Raw genomic sequence first — 19,465 nt, 5'->3', positions numbered from 1 at the left:
GACATACTTTTACAATAAACAACTAATAATAGTATTTCACACCAGTGTATGATCTGACTAAAAGAGTTTAGCTGAACTTGATCTTAAAATTGTCTTTTATAACACCTATAAGTGAATCTGGGTAATATGAGACATAATATCTTGTATAATTATATGTCCCATGCTTATAACCTTAAAGAACTGTTTGTGCCAGACGTAGGTCTATAATTTATAGAACGAGGAATATCAGATAAAATTTTATTCGGCTTCAATGTTGTTCATGTGTAGGAATAGAAAAGATATATTTCTGATGTTTTGGGTGTTTTGTCTGATGCTTCTATTTTTACATAACTATTTACATGTAAAGTGAATGATTGAGTGATTGATTGATTAACCACGTGCCCCCCATGCTTTGTTTACCGTTCTGAACCCGTTGCTTGGAACGCAACTGTCGTTGCTAGGCCAAGGACCTTTACGTGTGTGTTGTCCACAAAAAAGCCAGTTTTAACTTTGACATTACGTTGTAAAATAACAATCAAATTTACCTTTGGAATTTACTAGAATTACTTAAATCCCACGCTTATAATGTATACTGAATATAAATATATGGCAAATTACACTTTATACTAAAATTTGCAGTTTTTTTTTAAATGGGCAGTTGAAAATGACAACAATAACTTGTTGGGATAGCGACACGACAGAAACTGAAGTTACGCTAAAGAGCCGCTTTATAAAAGTTTTATCACGATAACGTGTGGCTTGTTACGTTAAACGAACAGTTTTTGGGTTTTTTTTTGCTTTGTATTTACACAATAATACTTAAACGGATTTGTGTCTATGACTAAGTGATGCTAGTAGCATCGAAGCTCAGTTCGTGTCGGATACGCGGTTAGCCAGCGGCCGCTGACATGAACTCGTACCATGTTTTGGAGCTGGTGGGAGAAGGCTCGTTTGGACGAGTCTATAAAGGAAGAAAACGATTTACTGGCCAAGTAAGCTTTTCTAGGAGGTAATCCTGCTTTAGTTTTGTTTAACTACACTGTCTCAGCCTTGATCAATCTTCTCTAATTTAGGTGGTGGCCCTAAAGTTCATGCCAAAAGTTGGTCGATCTGAAAAGGAGCTCCGAAGTCTTAAAAGGGAAATAGAGATTATGAGGGATCTTCAACATCCAAATATTGTCCAGCTCTATGACAGCTTTGAGACTGAAACGGAGGTATGCTTATTTTCATCTCTTTATAACACACGTATTCAGCAGAAAGTTAGCTGTCATTGTGTCCTCTGTTGTTGTAACAGGTTGTGGTTGTAACAGAGTATGCAGAGGGGCAATTGTTTCAGATCCTGGAAGATGATGGCAACTTGCCAGAGAGCCAGGTATACTATGTAGCTGCATTTATGCCACATATTTGAATGTCCATAACTGTACATGGCTCGAATGGTTTCTTCCCTTTTTTCCAAGGTGCGTGAGATTGCCTGCCAGCTGGTCTCAGCTCTGTATTATTTACACTCCCATCGCATTCTTCATCGCGACATGAAACCACAAAATATCCTTTTAGGAAAAACTGGCGTGGTAAAATTGTGTGACTTTGGGTAAGTTTATATTGATTGTTTTAATGGGCAAAATACAAGTCTTAAAAATATTGTGAAATCTGAAATTGCTTGAAATTTTGTTGTAGGTTTGCCAGAGCCATGAGTGTTTCCACCCTGGTCCTTACTTCTATCAAGGGAACACCTCTGTACATGTCTCCTGAGCTGGTAGAGGAGAAGCCATATGACCACACGGCTGATCTCTGGTCTCTGGGCTGCATTCTGTATGAGCTCCACACGGGGGCGCCTCCCTTCTATACTAATTCCATGTTTCACCTGGTGCAGCTCATTGTGAGAGACCAAGTGAAATGGCCAGACTCGATGAGTGACACCTGCATGGTACACAAGTATTTTGCTATGTAACGACCAAAGCAAAAAATTATGTAAAGTTAAGGTTTATAACAAGGCAATGACATGTAGCTGTTTTATTATTAAAAGTGGGTTGTTCAGGTTCTAAAAATACTGAGAGTTTTAGTTCATAGTCATATATAGAACTCTTCTGGTAATTTCAGACTTTAAGGATAAAACCGAAAAGACCCTGGTTGCATGTGATTTTATCCTCACTTGTTGCTTTGATACGTAACCTAATGTATTATTAATCAGAAGAAACACAGCTACAATAAATATGTTTGCATATCTGCCGGTCAGTTTGTTTTCTCTAATCACAATTAGAGACATCTTCTTAATTTATTTTTACTTCTGTGATTAGGAAAATTTAACTTTTTAAGGCTTTATCTGAATTAATCTTGTGGAAATAAATATGTTATTTCTTTGCCGTTTTGACCAATTTGAGGGAAACATTGTGAAGTGTTGAATTTCTGGAAGAGACAGATTAATGGTCGCCTCATTTTTGTTACTATTCATCAAAGATTCTGTTTCCATAGGACAGTTTCCTGGTACTTCAGCCTTTATACTGGTATTGCATGAATGAAAAAATACCAATTATGCTGTTGTTTTTGAATGGTACAGGTCACCTTGCCCACTAAATTAGAATTGGAATTAGAGGACCACCAAGTATTGATCTGAATCATCAAAATAAGGAAACTTTCTTTGTTTATATTTCTGGCGAGCAGAACCACTTGTTATTTATTAAAAGACAAAGACGTTTTCAGTGAGCACTCCTCATCTCATCTGATCATTTTATTTAACATTTGTGTAAACAGTTTAGTCGGATTCTAACAAGCATAGATTTAAAGAGATATCATTGATCCAACTGCAGTGGGTGACATCTGAAGATAGATCACAAATTTTAACACCTTCATTATTTGCCTATAATAATGGTAATATATATATATATATATATATATATATATATATATATATATATATATATATATATATATATATATATATATATATTTATGGTCTTCACAGAGTTTCCTGAACGGTTTGCTGACCAAAGACCCTCAAAAGCGGTTGTCATGGCCAGACCTCCTGCACCATCCTTTTGTTGCAGATGGTGTTTTAGGTGATTGTTAGAACTCTTTACCTTAATAGGAAAAATTGCCTTACTCTTCTCTTTTTGATATTGTTGTCATTATTGTAATGATTGTATTTCTTTAATTGTCAGCAGTGTTGCTGAACACAAATGTCTTCAGCCCTTTGACAGTCACTCCCAGCCCAGATGTGATGGCGCTGAAACTCAAGCAAGTGGCAGAAAAAACTGTACCAAACATGTACCAAGAGAGCAGATTACTTCGAAAGGTCAGAGAGCTGAGGGAGAACAAAAGAAATCCAACAGACAGTGACATCACAAAAGTAAGCCCTTTATTTATTTTTACATTAAAAGTTGTTTTTTTGTTTGTTTGTTTTTTTATTAATTTAATTGTTTTTACCTGTTTTGTTCACACTAACAGAAAAAGAAGGATGGAAATGGAACAGCATCACCCATTAAGTGTATCCCCAAAATCCCCTCCAGTGATGCTACTGACGGTCCTGGTCCATTGGATGTGAAAGCTGCCAATCAAAGCATCCACCAGAAGATTCAAGCCTGCACCAGAACAAAGCAAAGGTGTTTTGATTTAAGTTTAGAATAAAGATTAAACTTCTAACAGCTAAATATACAGAGAGGCATGTTGAAATGTATGGCTATTTTCTCCTCAGGGGTCAGATCAGCATAGACTATGAGCAGGAATTTCCCTTAGTAGAGGTCGGACCACGATTAGTGCTGAGATGCAGCAAAGACGATCTGCACAGGCAGGTCAGTGGCATGGCCTGTAGACGTTGCTGTTGATAAAGAAGTGTATTTTACAATGGAGGAAACGTTCCTGACTCTTCCTTTGTGTTCTTCAGGATGTTGAGAGTGAGGTGTATTGGAAGAATCTGGCCCAGGAATCAACTTCAAGCAGGCTGCTGAAAGAACAGCTCAGAGATGTTATACCTCATATTCAATCCAAAATAGCAGCATTTCAAGCTCAGGTAATATTTTTCAATTGAAAAATAATTCCTCCTTTTTCCTAGATCATTTTGCAGTTATTCTGTTTTGCGTGTCCAGCTTGCAGGGGGCATTGTTAAAGATCTGCAGCAGATCCATCACCTACTAAAAGTCCTGCATAACCTGATGCTGACTCCTGACCTTGATATGCTCGACCACATTGGCTGTGAACTTCAACTACCACGATTCCTCTTCAACCTGATCCATGACTCTGTAGAAAGCTCAGCCTTTACCAAGGTTATTGCTCTGTAAGGGAAAAGTATCCAATGATGCATTACTTTAGCAAAAATGTTGCTGATTCTCTGTTTTTTCTCTCACACTCAGCACCAGTGGAGCATCCCATCTCTTGGAGAAATGATTACAATTCTCTTGATCTACTGGGGGAGGCATTGTGACTGGGTGGAAGAAGAACCAAGGTTTGATTACCCTTGTTTCATCCCCTTACTGATACTCACTTTTCTCAATTTATTTAATTCCACATGTAAGCAGGCTGACTGTTGCATTTCAGTCCCATACTGCATGCATTTATCTGCTCTTATCCTGCAGTCTGCAAGAGTTCACCCAGCCCTTCAGCACAATTCTTAGCCAACCAAACCTCATTGCACTGGTAGTAAGTATCCCCCAGCCTTTGTTCAAAGTAGATTTCAACTATGTTGTTCACAGTTCTTTACATGAAACATTTTTTTTGTCTCCAGCTATGTTACAATAAGCTGCTTTGCTGTGTGATATTTATGTCCGTGTCTCTTTGTTTAGCCTCTGGCTGCATCTGTTTTGTCTCTTTTCACTCAACATGTTGATGTTGTCGTTGATCTGGAGAATATAACTTCCTTGCTGAAAACTCTTGCTGCTGACTCATGTGAGGTACTGAATTGTTGCACATTACGGTTTATTTGAACATTTTAAGTTGTTTGCAGCTTTCAGCACTGTTTTTTTTTTCTCTGTGTTTTCAGCTACAAATTTCTCCACCCTCAGGTTGGGGGCTCTATGATGGCCTCATCTCTCTACTCCTGCACACACTCTATGAGGTTAGACAGCACCTAAAATGTGTGTAAACATTCTCTTGAATTGATCTCAGAAGCAGACCCTTACCTAACATCTGGGCTCCACCTCTTGTTTCAGCATGAAGACGCGCCAGTACCACCTTGTATAAACTCAGTTATATTTGTGGATCTGTGGAAAAAAATCAACACTTCACTTGCAAGTGCAACATCAAGCTTGGGCTTTTGTTCAGCAAATGGTAAAAATAAATGCCCAGTAGAATTCACTCTATTTAACACTTAGAATTTCAAAATGTTTTTTTTTTCTCCGTTTCAGGTTTGCACTCCTTTCTGTCTGTTATGCTGTTTGTCTTCACCAAGGACCCGTACTCATGCATTCCTCTGTTTTCTGACAATGAATCAAAATGCGTACACGCACTTGGCCAGCTTCTGGGCAATGACTGGTTTGTTTTTTTTAGCACCGCTTCAACTGGTTTACAAATTTCTGAGCAACACATTTACAACACCAGGAGCTAACAACAGCATCTTTTCTATCTGACAGTTTGGATTTGTTTACCGAAGACACTCCTTGGGGACCTGAGGTGGAGCTGACTCGTGACGCTCTCTCCTCACTGAGCTGCCTCTTACTGTGTTTTCCATTTGCCCTGGACCTTCCGTCCCGCTCCATGTCTACAATTCTGCACTTGTATGATAGCTGCGGAATTGTTTCAAGCCTCCTGCAGGTTAGGGCCTTCTCATGCTCCAATAAAGACCTCACTGACAAACATGATTCTCTGATGCAACACCGGTTAACTCTTACTGGCATGTAGCATTACACATCTTAATGTCTTTGTACTTCTTTGGGAGCACCTTGTTGTTTGTAGTTGCATGCTTGATGAATGACAAGTTGTCTGTGTGATTTGTGTTTTTGTTGTTGGCAGGTCATTCAAACTCTCCCTTCTTCACTACTAGAGCTGCCTCTCTCTCTGCTGAGCCGTTTGCTCTTGTGTGATTGCGAGCGCTCCGTTTCCCACTTCAGAAAAGCTGCTGCTGGCTTTTTATCATCACCTCTGGACAGCCAGCCCACCGCCACAACAACCAGAACTGCCAGCTCTCTCCTCTCTGAGCTCCTGCAACAGGATGTGCTGTGGGACTCCGCTGTAGAGCTCCTTACTCTGTTATCTCAAGTAGCCCGCTGCACTTATCAGCCTGACTGTCCCCCACTGTATGTGCAAGCCTCAGTGCTACAGGAGGCTCTGACTCATCCATTTCACCAGATCAAGGCTGCCGCATGCAGACTACTGGGAAATTTAGATCCGTTTAGGCCTCCAACATCAGACACCCTGCAGCTTCACTTATTCAAAGGCATGATAGACTGTCTTCATGATTCCAGCATGCCAGTCCGGCGGGTGGCTTGCAGGGCTGTTGGAAACTGGCTGGGTTATATTGCAGTGGAGGTAGGGTTCATAAGAAGCACATCTAATGGGAATGGCACTGACACTGCACGGTTAGACAAAGAAAATGAACAAAATAAACATGTGAGGTCACACATTGAGGCAGAAAGTGGTTTGGCAACAATAGCAGAGCAGAAGGTTGATGAAGAGTGGAATCAATGGATGGAAGAAGCCAGGAGGTCAGTGGCTATGTTGGCAGTTCTGCTCACTGACCCGGATGCTCTCACACGCCGCCACTGTTGTGCTGCCCTGGGAAACCTGGTGAAGGTCGATGGTGCGGCATCCTTCTTGTTGGAGAAAGATGTGTCCAGCTTGCTTCTGCAGGCCGCATGCACAGATCCCCACAAAGCAGTGAGACAAGCAGCCGTTGCAACTCTGAGCTTATACAGAGAGCAGGATTCAATACGTCAGGGGATGAACAAACAGGTTACAGGAGGGCAAATGTCACAATAACTGTTGCGTTATTGGAGAGGAATAGCGAGAAGTCACTTTTTTTTTCTGCATCTCTTCAAAGGTTCTGGTTTCCCTTGATGCCAGTAAGAAACTTTATCAGGCTTCATATGTCCCTCCACGATCTGTTAACAGCTCATTGAACAGCTGGAAGTGTCTCCATTTTACCTAAATAAACGATGAATCTCCTCTGTCTCAGAACGACATCATCTGGTCTAAACCCAAGTGTCAGAAAACAACCTATCTCCTGTTCATTTTTTTTATCTTAAAGTGACCAAAAATGCTTTAGTTTTGCTGTTGTCTTATGTTAAATCACAAGAGACCAGCAGTTTTATTAGAAAAAAGAAATTTTCATTATAATTGAAATGCTAACCATTTTTTTTGTTGTTTGTTTTTAAATTGGTGAAAATAAAAACTTCATAACTTGCAACACTAGTTGTAAAAGCTGCATACTGGTTATTTATTAAACATGACCTTCCCTCATGTATCACTAACAAGTGTTGGGATTTTTATATAGCCTACTTGTATGTATCTGTGTGTTAGAAATGCAGATTTTTATTTTTTTTATTTTTTTTTACATATTCAAATCCACAATATCAAGCCTAAATATGAAAGTTCTCTCATGTTTTGGGGATTTTAAAGCCCTTTAAATCAGGGATCTGAAAGTCGCCAGGCCCACTGTCCTTCAGGCTTTAGTCTCCCAGTTCCAGCACATCTGATTCAACTTAAGAGGATTCAACAGCTTTCAAGTTATGCACAATAACCAATTTATTTGATTCAGGTGTGTAAAAAGAGGAAAACAAGGGAAACCTGCAGGATAGTGGCCTTTGATGACCGAAATTTGACATTTCTGCGGGATTACAGACGACCAGCCGGGATGTTCATATTTGTGTAAATAGCTTCAGATGGCATTTTATGTAATAAAATCACCAATAAGCATCAATAGATCAATGATCGGCCTTATTAATCAGTGACGTGCGGGACAGCGTTAGATCCGCGACGCGGACTGAGGAAATGATCATTTTCCACCTTCAGGCCCGCAAGTATGAATTATTTACCTACAAAATAACCTGTGATTTTTAAAAGAAATAAATATTTCAAGTGTTCGAGTTTAAAAGTCATAAATGTGTTTTTGTTGGCGGGAAACTGTTCACATCAGTTCTCAGAGTAAAAATGAAAATAGGAAGCGGAGCAGGCTGTTAATGACGCACTTTTATTTCTTTTAAAAGGGAAACAAGTTTACATTACAAAAAAAGAAAGAAATGTGGATATGTAAATATATAACCCTTAAATTACAAAGCGTTATATTGTGATTCACATTTTTGGTTTAATATTTTATTTTTGATAGTACAACGCAGGTGACTCAAACAACCTGACATGAACATGAGCCAAAAAGCAAACAGACTTTATGAACATTAATCGTTGAAGATTCAAGATTGCCATGAAATAAAATACGCGAAGAAAAAGCCATCTTTTTCAAGGGCACGTGGTTCATAACAATTACAGTGGTTATTTCCGTAGATTAGAGCAACAAATAAATGAAACAACTGAGGAGAATCCTGCATGAAACACTCAGACATAAATAACAAATAATCTCATCACATTTTTTCTCAATTATTTTTGTAGAAAGAACAGCTTAACACACTCCACCGCGTGATCCTATAAAAGTTGTTACAAATTAGTGCAGATCAGCCAGAGGCCTAGAAAACTTATTGCCTTAAGCAGTTAGAGAAACAATCTCACTTTTTTTTTCTGAATCCCCACATTTTTCTATTTCCGAGAGGAAGCAAGTACATTTATGCAAAAGCATGCAGAAGGAGGTTGCTAAAACACTACTTACACTATTTGCACGTATGGAAAATCATTTTTACACCAGGAAAACCTGTGAAAACTGTCAGATGAAGAAAAAAAGGCGCTTCAAGTCTGTTATCTGCTGCCATCATGTTCCGCTGATGTTTGTAAGACAGGAAGATAAATTGTGCATCCTGAGCTGCAAAACTGATTGTATAAATTTGCAATATGCAAGACAAGAAAACTTTACAGCCACGTGATAGGATCTCAGTTTACTTTTAAAACAGTATAAATAATTGATTTGTTGTCTTTTGCTCACAGGATATTTCCAACAATTGCTGAAAAACTGTCCAGTGATTTTGTTGTAACAAAGGGGATCTAGCAATAATTCAAAACAAATAAATAAAAAAATATGAAGACAACAAAATCAAAGTGATTTCTTACATAGCGGGGGGAAATTTGTATAAATTTACAAACTAAAAGGTATTCAGCGCCGAGTCTGTCACTTAAATTAATATTAAAACAAATAAATTGTTTTCGTGAAGGTTTTTTTTTTATTACATAAAACAAGATCCTCTGAAGTTGTATGAGTAAGCGCATATTTCAACAGCAACTTTTTTTTTATATTCCTACTAAATGCAACATTTGCTAATCAAGGCTGGAAATGACTAGAAAATATTTGATTTGACAAATGTGCTCAAACTGAAATGTTGATCACATATCTCACTATTCCAGCTACTCACAAACATCATTGCAATTCTGAATTTAAAAACAAAACCTAACAGTGGTAAAAACCATTCAATTATATTTCTGACATCAATTTCAATTTAAGGCTATTATAAACTTAGAACCTGCTTAACAAACTGCATTACTTCCTCAGAAATAACCCTACTTCAATCAGTAGATTCACAACATGGAAGATCTATTTAAAATGATTGTCAGTAAAAGTATTGCAATGCCACAGTGAAGGCTCAGGTGATTTGGGTGTGAAATGCAATGGAAGCATCGGACAGTGTTGGTTTGAAATGTAGAAAATAATTCACATTAGCAAAGCATGCATTGTTCCCCTCACCATAAAAAGATATGACACATTCAATGTTCAACAATTCAAGACACAAGAGCTGCACTATTTCTCTGTCATCTTAAGCGTACTTGCAGGAACATATTGCTAGGCTGTTGTGTCCTGCTTCAGCCTTTGGCTGCGGGCCTTGTAAACTTCAATCAGCAGGTCTTTAACGTACTGGATTTCACGTTCTACGGACTCTGCTTTGTCGCGGAGCTCCCGGTTCCTCCCCTCAAGGCAATGCAGTTGTTCCTCCAGAGAATCTAACTCCGCCCTTTTTCGCTGGCGATACCTGCATCAAGTTTAACAACAATGTGGAGGAAATATTCATTTTTTTTTGGAATCATGTCAGTATTAATTTTCAACTCATAGAAATGAAAATTTACCTATGAGCAGCTGTTTTGTTCTGGTCTCTCTTCTTTTGTTTTCGCTCCCCGCCTTCATGTGGAATGATGTCCACTTCATACTTCACAGCACAGTGGTCTTCTTTCAGCCTGCAAGCTTGTCTGTGTCCTGAAGACTCCAGGTTCAGATTCTCCCTAGCCATTAAAAAACAATCTGGGGCCTCATCCTCAAGGTAACTACAGTGTAAATCTGGCTGAACTATTTGCAAACTCTCTGTTTTCACCTGTTCATTGATGTTCCCTAAGAAGCTGTGATAGGCCTCAGACTGTGGTGCTGTTGGAACATAGCAGCCTTCGTTGCTCTCAGTTTTCCAAGAAACGCTGGCTTTTGTCACCTCCACACTAGCTTTGATACTGCTCAGCACCTCATTGTTACCTGAACCTCCACTTAGCTCCCTCATGCTGTACATCAACACATCCTCTTTCTTATGTGCACCATCCAAGGATCCAGAATAACCAAATCCACCACCGACAACCTTCGCACCACTTGTGACATCTTGTGAAAAACAGCAGTTTTTCTCTTCTTTGGCTAAACCGGCGCATCGTCTCACCTCGATTGCACTACTCAGACAGTAGCCTTTCCCTACCAGCTGGTCATCCTCTACACAGCCATAATTTCCAGTAATGGTCACAGCTGAGTTACCTGAGTTACTTCCTTTGGAGCTCAACAAACTGTTGTCATAGCCTTCACTAAACCTTACACCATCAAGAACTCTTTTCCTACCACACCCACTGGGGCGACTGCAGCTGTACGGGGCGTGTCTTGGAATTTTGGATCGCCCTATGGGCCCGCCACAGATACTCAGCAGGTCCAGTTCTCCGGTTGCCAGGGTAACAAGAAGTGGGTTGGTTTCCGATTGGTTGGATGTAGAGTATGATGCATATGGCAGCTGACTGAATGGCTGGGGACCCATCGGCAGAGGACCCCTGTCGCATTTTCCCAGTCTCTGCCCTTTCTCTGGTAGTGGTTCAGACAGGAAGTAGTCCTCTAGTTGGGCTAGTTCCTCTTGCAGCAGAGAGGTCATGACCTCCAAGTCAGAGGGCACCTGAATATCATTCTGAAGAGGTGAAGGGGGAAGGGAGGCATTGGTGGAAGAGGGAGGGGAAGGAGGGTTTGGGAGGTACGAGGAGAAATCCACTTCTTCCGTCATCCAGTCAGAGAGACCATCACCTATTCAGGGGGGAAAAGAAACATCGTTACATGATGTTGAATATAAAAAATATAACATGGCTTTAAAATAACATTCAACCAGGTGCCAAAATATGTCATTAACATTGCGGGTAGTGCTTTCCCAAAAATTCGATCTGATCGAAAATGGTAAACGCAAACCGTCTTTAATTAAGTTGCCCGATGTCAACATGATACACGTAGCTAGTTTTTTACTTACAGTTCAAGAAGGACGAATGTGCTGCAGTGCCGAGCCCACCTGAAATGAGGAAAAATATAAAAAAACGAACTCGCTGCAACTCACCAATTAAGTGCTGACTCTCCTCTGACACCTCCCCCCTGCACCCCTGTGATTGGCTGTGGTTAGCCTGTGGGTGAGAGAGAGCGAGGGGGTCTGCCGGGCAGACACGAAGACTCTTCCAAACATGAGCTGATGTTGCCATCAATTTGTCTGTTGGTGCTTTGATTCAGTCCGAGTCCAAGCATACGCTGAGAACAAGAAGGGTCTGACAGATGGGCCACAGAGAGCAGGGCAGGGTGAGCATAATGAAACCTACAGGGTAAACAGAGATGGGGATCAGAGATGAGTACGACTTGAAAAGACCAGCTTTTTTAGTCGGGCAGTGACATAATGTACATCCATCTGTGCTGCCCTCAGCAACTTATTTCAATATAATCCTGTGTTTTGATGGGATGTGACAGTAGAGAAATGGCCTACAAGTCCCTATTAAAGTTCCATGGATATTTACAATACAAAATTTACTTTCATGCAGAAGCAGCAGCACAACAAATGCCATAAAATGAGGAAGAAATGCAAAACGAACTATTCTGAAACCTCAACCCTAACCTTATTGTCATCTCCAGAGACACAGGGGAAAGCATTGAGCTTTAATTGCCTCAAAGCAAAATGCCCTTCACATCCTCAATACACGTGGGACCAACAGTGCTGCTGACAGGAGCCCAACTGTTGACAAGGAGCTCCAGAGTTACAGTCTCAAGTGAGAGACACCCTGATGGTTAAATCAGATTAAAGCAGATAAACTGCCTTTAATCCAGGGTCATTTTATATTAATCACCTCTGTTTGATCACTTGAGCTGTTTGGATAACGGTGAGAATACCTGGGCTGTTCGAGTCCAAGTGCTTTGAATATATTATATACTATTTCTGTTCTTCAAACATTTCACAGCTTCCACAGTCTTGAGCAAATTATGTTAAATTCAATACTGCTGCTACTACTACTGCTACTACTACTACTACTACTACTAATAATAATAATAATCTGTACAAAAAACAAATTTTATATTATTACTAAAATCAATTAAAGTTAAAATATCCTAATTATGAAGATGATTTAAAGTTACTCTGGCACGCGCTCTTTTCAAAATAAGTATAAACACTGACGCACCGTGGCTACAAGCCAAACAATCTGACTTTGAGTATCATTAATTGAATAAAAGTGTTGTGTAAACAAGCCACTAAACGAAACAACCTCTGTATCTGTGACATAGCCTACGTGGCACAACAAAATCCACACTCTACAAACAAAACAGCTGTAAACACAGTGCGGAGAGACTGAGTTTGACTTACTCCATTCTTGCAGAAAAATAGTAGAGCACTTGGGGGTGCGTTGCTACAGCAAAGCACGACTTCTCTTCAGGTGCAACAGCTTGATGAAATTAAAGAGCCATTCTTAAGCTCCGAATACCCAGGACAACGTAAAAGGACGAGATGTTGCTTTGTTGTGGTCGACCTGTAAACTGAGGAGTCGCTTAATTGAGACAAAGCATCAGTTCATTCACACCTAGCAACCAACTGCGTCACCGGGATAAAGCACGTTGCTGTTCGGCGCAGATCCCTCCGCCCCTCCCTTCGCCCCTCCGCGGATCACCGAATGACGTCCCACGGTTTCGTCTCCGCTGTATCCCGTTATAAAACTTGAGATACTTGTTTTTCCACTGCCTGTTTTGAAAATGATGTTTCAATTTCTCTAAAACAGTACGTTTATAACATTTGTGATTTATCATTCATCCTTGGCCATAAAAATAGACTGTTTGCTAAATTTAACACATAAGAACTACTCGACTTGAAAGTGACGCTAGTCCTCAAAACAATTTACCACATACACAAGCGGTAAAAAAAAAAAAAAAAAAAGACATGTTGATGAGGAAGCTTTCATCGGCTCACTGTGATTATACCTCGACAAACTTAACAGAGAAGCGTACAATACATCACCATATTTTCTTTAAAGGGCTTTATCTTTCAACAGGCCAAGGACCGTAAAATTAAATTGTCAAAGGAGTAATTAAATTCAATGGTCATTCTTCACTAGAGGTGAGACAGAATCCCGTGTAGGGCGTATAAAACACTCGGTAATGTCCATAACTTGCTCCTAATTTATTTACATGAACACTGCTTTCCAAAATGAACACTGCTTTCCAAAATACGCTGCAGAGACGGTACTTCACCACGAGGCATTGCATTGTTTTGTACAGGTACTACTTTATTCACAACACACTTTGTTGTTTAGTACGAGGCTGTTGCATCTCCGTTGCATCAGTGGTCCATGCTCAGCGCGATTGGCTGCTTTGTCTGGGATTGTAGATCTGTTATTGGCCGGAATCGGTCCAGGTGAATTATGATTGGTCGTTGGTAGGCAAGGCGAAGCATCACTTTTTTTTCCCTTTTTTCTCTGCTGTGCAGACGGTGCACATGTTTCATGTAAACAAACCGGGTGTGGAGTTCGATGTAGCAGGTTTTGCATTGTGAAAGAAGCTTTTAGATTTTGTTATAGTAGAATAAACTCTGTTTAATTTTTTCAAGCTTGTGGTAAAGTCCCGTGTGGACAAAGTTTGACTATGCAGTTCAGAAAACAAATTGCAGTTATTTTAAAGATAATTACAAGTATTTCAACTAAAATCTATGAAGTCACTTAAAACGATTATCTTTGCAGTTGTTTGTTGTTGTTTTTAACAATTTTTACTTTCAGATTATTGTATTGAAACTGTCAGTTTAATAACTTTACTTGGGATTTGTTGGTGGAAATGACCGGATGTGAATAATTAACATAGATTCACTAAAAAGTTCTTGGCAGTTTTCCCTAATATGTGTGTTTTAACTCAGTATGGTTACAAATGATGACTATCAATATTATTAATATTCTTGTTAGGAGTAAAGCTTTGTTTTCACCTTTCAGCGTATCTCAAAGCTGTGCTGTTCTCCTGTTGCTATAGCAATAGCGGACACTGCCCCCTATTTTAGACTTGTTTTTCTGGTTGCTGTTGCCATGGGATTTGCATCTCTCTCTCATCCTGTCTCTCTCTCCCACTGTTTTACTTTCAGCTCACCTCTATTATGCCACTCCTCTCCTGTCCAACCAGTGTTTTTACTCATTTGCTGAGTTGCATCTTTCATTTGATCATTTTACCTAAACCTATAGATTTATTTACAGTTCTGTAAGATTTACTTATGATTGGCATGTAGCAGATTTATCTATTAAGACATCTTGTACATTTAGTTTCAGTCTCACAGGGTCTAACATGAACTCGTAACATATAATGGAGCTATCCTGACAGAAAAGCTGTTTACACACAAAGTTAAACTTTTATTTATATATATATATATATATATATATATACATAAAAATACAGGATCAGAAAGATACTATTTCTAAATTCCACTTAATTCGGGTAAACATCCAAATACTTCCCATTTGTCCCATCTGAAGAATTTAAAGGGGACAGCCCTGTTTTAGACAAGCCTATCAGCAAAATGCCCAGTATGTTTTATCTACAATATGAAAGGTGCTTGGAGAGATTTGTAGAGAAGCAGTCTGATGCAATTTAGAAAAATGTGGTTGTAATGGAGACCAGATTAAGATAGTAGTAGCTGGTGAAGTTGGCAGGTCTCACAGGAAATCGCTGACTGCTCGCTCTGTCTGGATTAATTGGCCCACTGAGGGCTTCCTGTTTGAACGCCATAAGAGAAACCCAAGGTGCTGCTCATGACAGAAAGCTGCCATTCCCTGTTGTCGCTACTATTAAGCACATTTCCCCAGTCATTACTGAGGAGGATATGTGTTAAAAACAGACAAAAAGGCACATCTGTATGACTTGAATTACAAAAATCAAATGCCTTTAGCATCTCAGAACAATAACTGACTTAAATACATTTTCCAAGTTGTTAAAACAGCAACTACCAAACCAAAGAAGCACAAGTAAAACTATGTTAATATCAGATCAGACTGCACTTTTTGACATTTTTCTTTAATACACTCTTACTATAGCAAAACAAGACGATGTGTCAAATGATACCAAAATTCACTGAATATTGTGCATGAACCGAGGAGTTGGAAAAGTCAATGCTGCATGCCAAGTGCATGTATGGCACATTAGTAAGGGTTACACCATCATTTCATCATCATCTCTCTCAGAATTTATTGTCCTCAACTTTTGCCGCTCTTTGAACATATGAAGAAAACATGAGGTTTGGTTACTACTTGTGAATGGAGTCTCTCAGAGGGGATTTGTGGCTGTTTCTGTTTGTGCTCAGCTCGGCTTATACACATATCTGTTTGGCATGACAACATTTAATCAAGAGTCAAAAAGGTAACAAGCATATTTTAATCTTAATAAATATGAAAACTACGCTAATTTTATTTGGCTTTCGACAGTGACAAATGAGAACCATTCCGTCACAAGGTAATGTTGATTTACTATTTCTTGAGGAGTTCATAGTAAATTAGAGGCGTTTGATTTAAAAGTCTGCAGTACCTCTGTTGTTCTCCCTTTGGGATCTCAAAGCTTTTAGTTGATCTTTCATAACTAGCTCGAACTAATTAAAGGACCTTGAATTAACCATGCATACCACACATTCCCTAAAAACACATGCATCTGGCATGATAAAGAAAATCCAATGTAAAACAAAACTTACTGAAGCAACAGCAGATTGACATATAGAGATATGCAACAACAAATATGCAACAAGTCTTTTTGGCAGAAGTTTGTCAAACTTCCAAATGAAGTGAAAGGAAACCAGATTACAGGATCTAAGATTATGGATGTTGTGGTCGTGCATCACTTGTGGACTTGACTATTTGGACTCTTCAAACAGACATGCCACAGATGGTTGCTCTGTGTTGTTTTTACAGCACTCAGACTGTGTGATGCTGCTTTGCAGAACCATTAAAACCCCAGAGGCGCAGCGTCTATCACCTCTGAGCTTTACACAGTCAATATTCTTTCAGGCCAAATACTACTTGTTAGTCTCATGGCAAATCAGAACATGGATATGAAACAAAAACCATTTTATACATGAAGTTGGATGCCAGTCGGGATTTTCTTTCTTTTGTGACCCTGTCACAACACTGAGAGAAATGTAGTTGAACTGAAGTTTTTCTTTCGCTCTTGTGCAGCACAGAAAACACAGAGAACTTGAAAAATAAGATTTCTAACATTAGAAAATATTATCTGCCTCAAAAGCTTTGCTAATCTTATCCCACTAATTTGAATGTCTTCATAAAACATGAAGTGAAAGTAAACGGCAGAAGGTTAAACTTTGTCTTACAGGTCATATGCAGTAGTCCCCAGTCATAACCACCACCTCCGGTTAGAAAAGTTTTAGTCTTGAAACTTGTAAACACACTTGTATGTTACAAAACAGAGATGACGTAACTTTGTATAGACATAAAAAGATTACATTTACATCTTTGGCCCTTTTTTTCACAACAGGTACAAATACATTTCTACTAAAATAAACTAAAATCTATTATTTTGTTTTGTATTTGATTTGACGTATTGAACTTGTTCAACAATCTGTCTTTTGCTGTGAATTGGAGCAAAATAAGTTAACTGAATAATTTTTAAGGTGATCAGCTTTATTGTACAGTGACAATAACTATATTATGTTGATAATACGCAAATAAGTAATAAGATACACACATTAAATTGTAGCATTGTCTTTAACATAATATATTTTCTGCTTATAACTTCATTTTTAACTTTTTTTTTATTAACGCTCATCTTATGTCAGATGTACTTAATGACATTATATTGGATAAGTTGATGAAGTTGAATAATTGTAAATAAGATGTGAAATTTGGAGGAAGTACACATTGCTGTCGTGTTCAAAACAAATCAGAGGTAATTTATTGAAATAACACTGTTGTTCAACATATAACAGCAGAAATGATTTGAGTTTTTTGTTGCTGTTGTTGTTTTTTTAAATATACTTCTGAGTAACATCTTGTTTTTTAATAAAAATATGTTAGTGTTATTTAGGGATAATAAAATGCTAAAAAGACATTTCAAGTCACTCAGACTTTTTATGGTCATCATGAACTCATATCAGTAATAATAAACCTTTCCACAATAGTTCCAGTCTAGAAGTAAAATGCTTTAGACAAAGGAAAAAAACACAGAAGTTTACCTTCTCATTTTGAATGATGATGAAAATTACTTAATAATAATAATAATAATAATAATAAAAATAATAATAATTTTGACTGTCACATGACTGGTCTCTAGGTACTGCCAGGTAAGTTCAATACCTTCGCTTTTCAAGTCATATCAACAACAAACTGTATAAAACTGCATCCCTTTGTTAAAAAAGGCAGCTGTTGCACTGTAACTGTGTCCGTAGATGTGAAATGTGGCCAACAGCAACCGCATTTCTTCCTGATACAAACATATCTTCATCTGTTTGACTGCACAACACTTTAAAATTGTTAACATGTGTGCTGTCTACTTCTTTTGTTCTACGTATCCCATGTGGTGCCCCTAGTAAATATCAAACACAGCAGATAACAAGATCTGCTTTTAATTATCGATTAAAATTTTTCTGTTATCGACCTCTGGTTTTCTTACACACTGCACCTTTCAGTTCTTTTAACTCAACACTGTTTAAGTGTTGTAATGCTCGTATGTCTGTTTGTTTACGGTGTCAGTATAATTCATTTACCTGTAAAGAGACAGGGTATTAAATGAAGATAAAGATTAATTTAATGGATTCCAGTGGGACGCTGTGGGTAATACTGAAGACAGCAGAAGGAAGTGCACTTAAATAGATGTTAACATGAAATTGCGTAAATCTCAAGCATTTACTGAACATTTTTTCATAATATGTTGAATATGTCCCTTGTCAATGCCCGTTCTGAGGGTAAAAGGACATTTTTACCTCATTTGGCTTCTTTATATTGCTCTTTACATACTCCTGTCTCTGGAAATTATAAGACCATGTTATGTACTATTGGAAATAAACGTCTGAAAATCACAGAATCATTTCCCACAACAGGATGCACTGGTCATACGCACAGTCTATGCTTCTGTTGGCCTTTCTAGTCTGTGCTGATGCTTTTCCCCTCTAGATATTTTTAACACTGTGCTTGCCATAAAATTCTGAAAACATTGTAATTTAATGAACTTATATATTATGTGCCTTGTTTTGAATTAATGAGTGTCACTTTGTGTTCCTTTCAAAGCAAATGAGGATGATTTGTTCAAAGCGGTAAACATCAGGAGTGGAAAGTCTGCTGCTGCACCGACGCATGTAGTGAAAAATGCTTTCATCTGCGATGTCTGCTTGTGTTTGTGTGGAGGGGGAGCATGTTTGGGGATGGGCAAAGAAATTTTTTTCTCTTTAATCTCTTAAATTAATCTGAACTCACATGTGGATATGAAAACTTATGAATCACAAATGCCCACTCTGAAACGCTGTGAAGGATGTGAGAGTCGAGGCTTTGACAGGCGTTGCTAAACTCTTCCCATCTGAGACGAGATGTCTCCATTTCATCAGAATTTTTGAGGTTGTTTTCAGACAAGACTAATATCTCCCATTAATACTGACAAACTCGTGTGAGACCTTCGCTAATTCACAGCCCATCTATCTTATTTGAGAGAAAGGCCTGGGGAAAAGGCCGAGCTGCATGTGAGAAGGTGGGGGGGGGGGGGGGATCACCCTTAGCTCATTAATATTTTATCAACAATAAGGCTGGATGTCACTCATGCTTGTCACTACGGTAATGAGCTCTCACTGCCCTCTTAAAGATCTGTTTGTCATGCAGCTGGGCGCACTAGAGACTAAGAGGTACTGAAAGGCACAAAGTGTGAAAATCTTTCCCAGGGTCAGAGAATATCTAATAGTGTGAAACCTGAGCTTCATCAAGA

At 38.7% G+C, this 19,465-nt stretch overlaps 2 protein-coding genes across 2 annotated transcripts; one reads left to right on the top strand and one right to left on the bottom strand.

Annotated features, from left to right (window-relative positions):
* The first annotated feature begins 795 nt into the window (after positions 1–795).
* Positions 796–7,143, top strand: stk36 (serine/threonine kinase 36 (fused homolog, Drosophila)). Its single transcript, XM_079248078.1, has 19 exons — positions 796–971; positions 1,053–1,193; positions 1,274–1,351; positions 1,437–1,567; positions 1,654–1,903; positions 2,939–3,032; positions 3,138–3,322; positions 3,421–3,575; positions 3,668–3,764; positions 3,857–3,982; positions 4,059–4,235; positions 4,323–4,414; positions 4,545–4,608; positions 4,752–4,859; positions 4,949–5,023; positions 5,118–5,235; positions 5,313–5,439; positions 5,538–5,718; positions 5,917–7,143. The coding sequence occupies exons 1-19, from the start codon at positions 888–890 to the stop codon at positions 6,880–6,882; spliced, it is 3,249 nt and encodes a 1,082-aa protein (XP_079104204.1). The 5' UTR covers positions 796–887; the 3' UTR covers positions 6,883–7,143.
* A 2,695-nt stretch (positions 7,144–9,838) lies between these two features.
* On the bottom strand, positions 9,839–11,748 carry atf5a (activating transcription factor 5a; the record flags this gene model as incomplete). The annotated part of the gene is made up of 3 exons (XM_079247419.1): positions 9,839–10,025; positions 10,120–11,308; positions 11,610–11,748. The coding sequence occupies 3 exons, from the start codon at positions 11,746–11,748 to the stop codon at positions 9,839–9,841; spliced, it is 1,515 nt and encodes a 504-aa protein (XP_079103545.1).
* Positions 11,749–19,465: the final 7,717 nt, after the last annotated feature.

Source organism: Telmatherina bonti (genome assembly GCF_933228915.1).
Source record: "Telmatherina bonti genome assembly, chromosome: 10".
In the NCBI taxonomy this organism is placed as follows: Eukaryota; Metazoa; Chordata; class Actinopteri; order Atheriniformes; family Telmatherinidae; genus Telmatherina; species Telmatherina bonti.
This window is presented reverse-complemented; position numbering and strand designations above follow the sequence as displayed.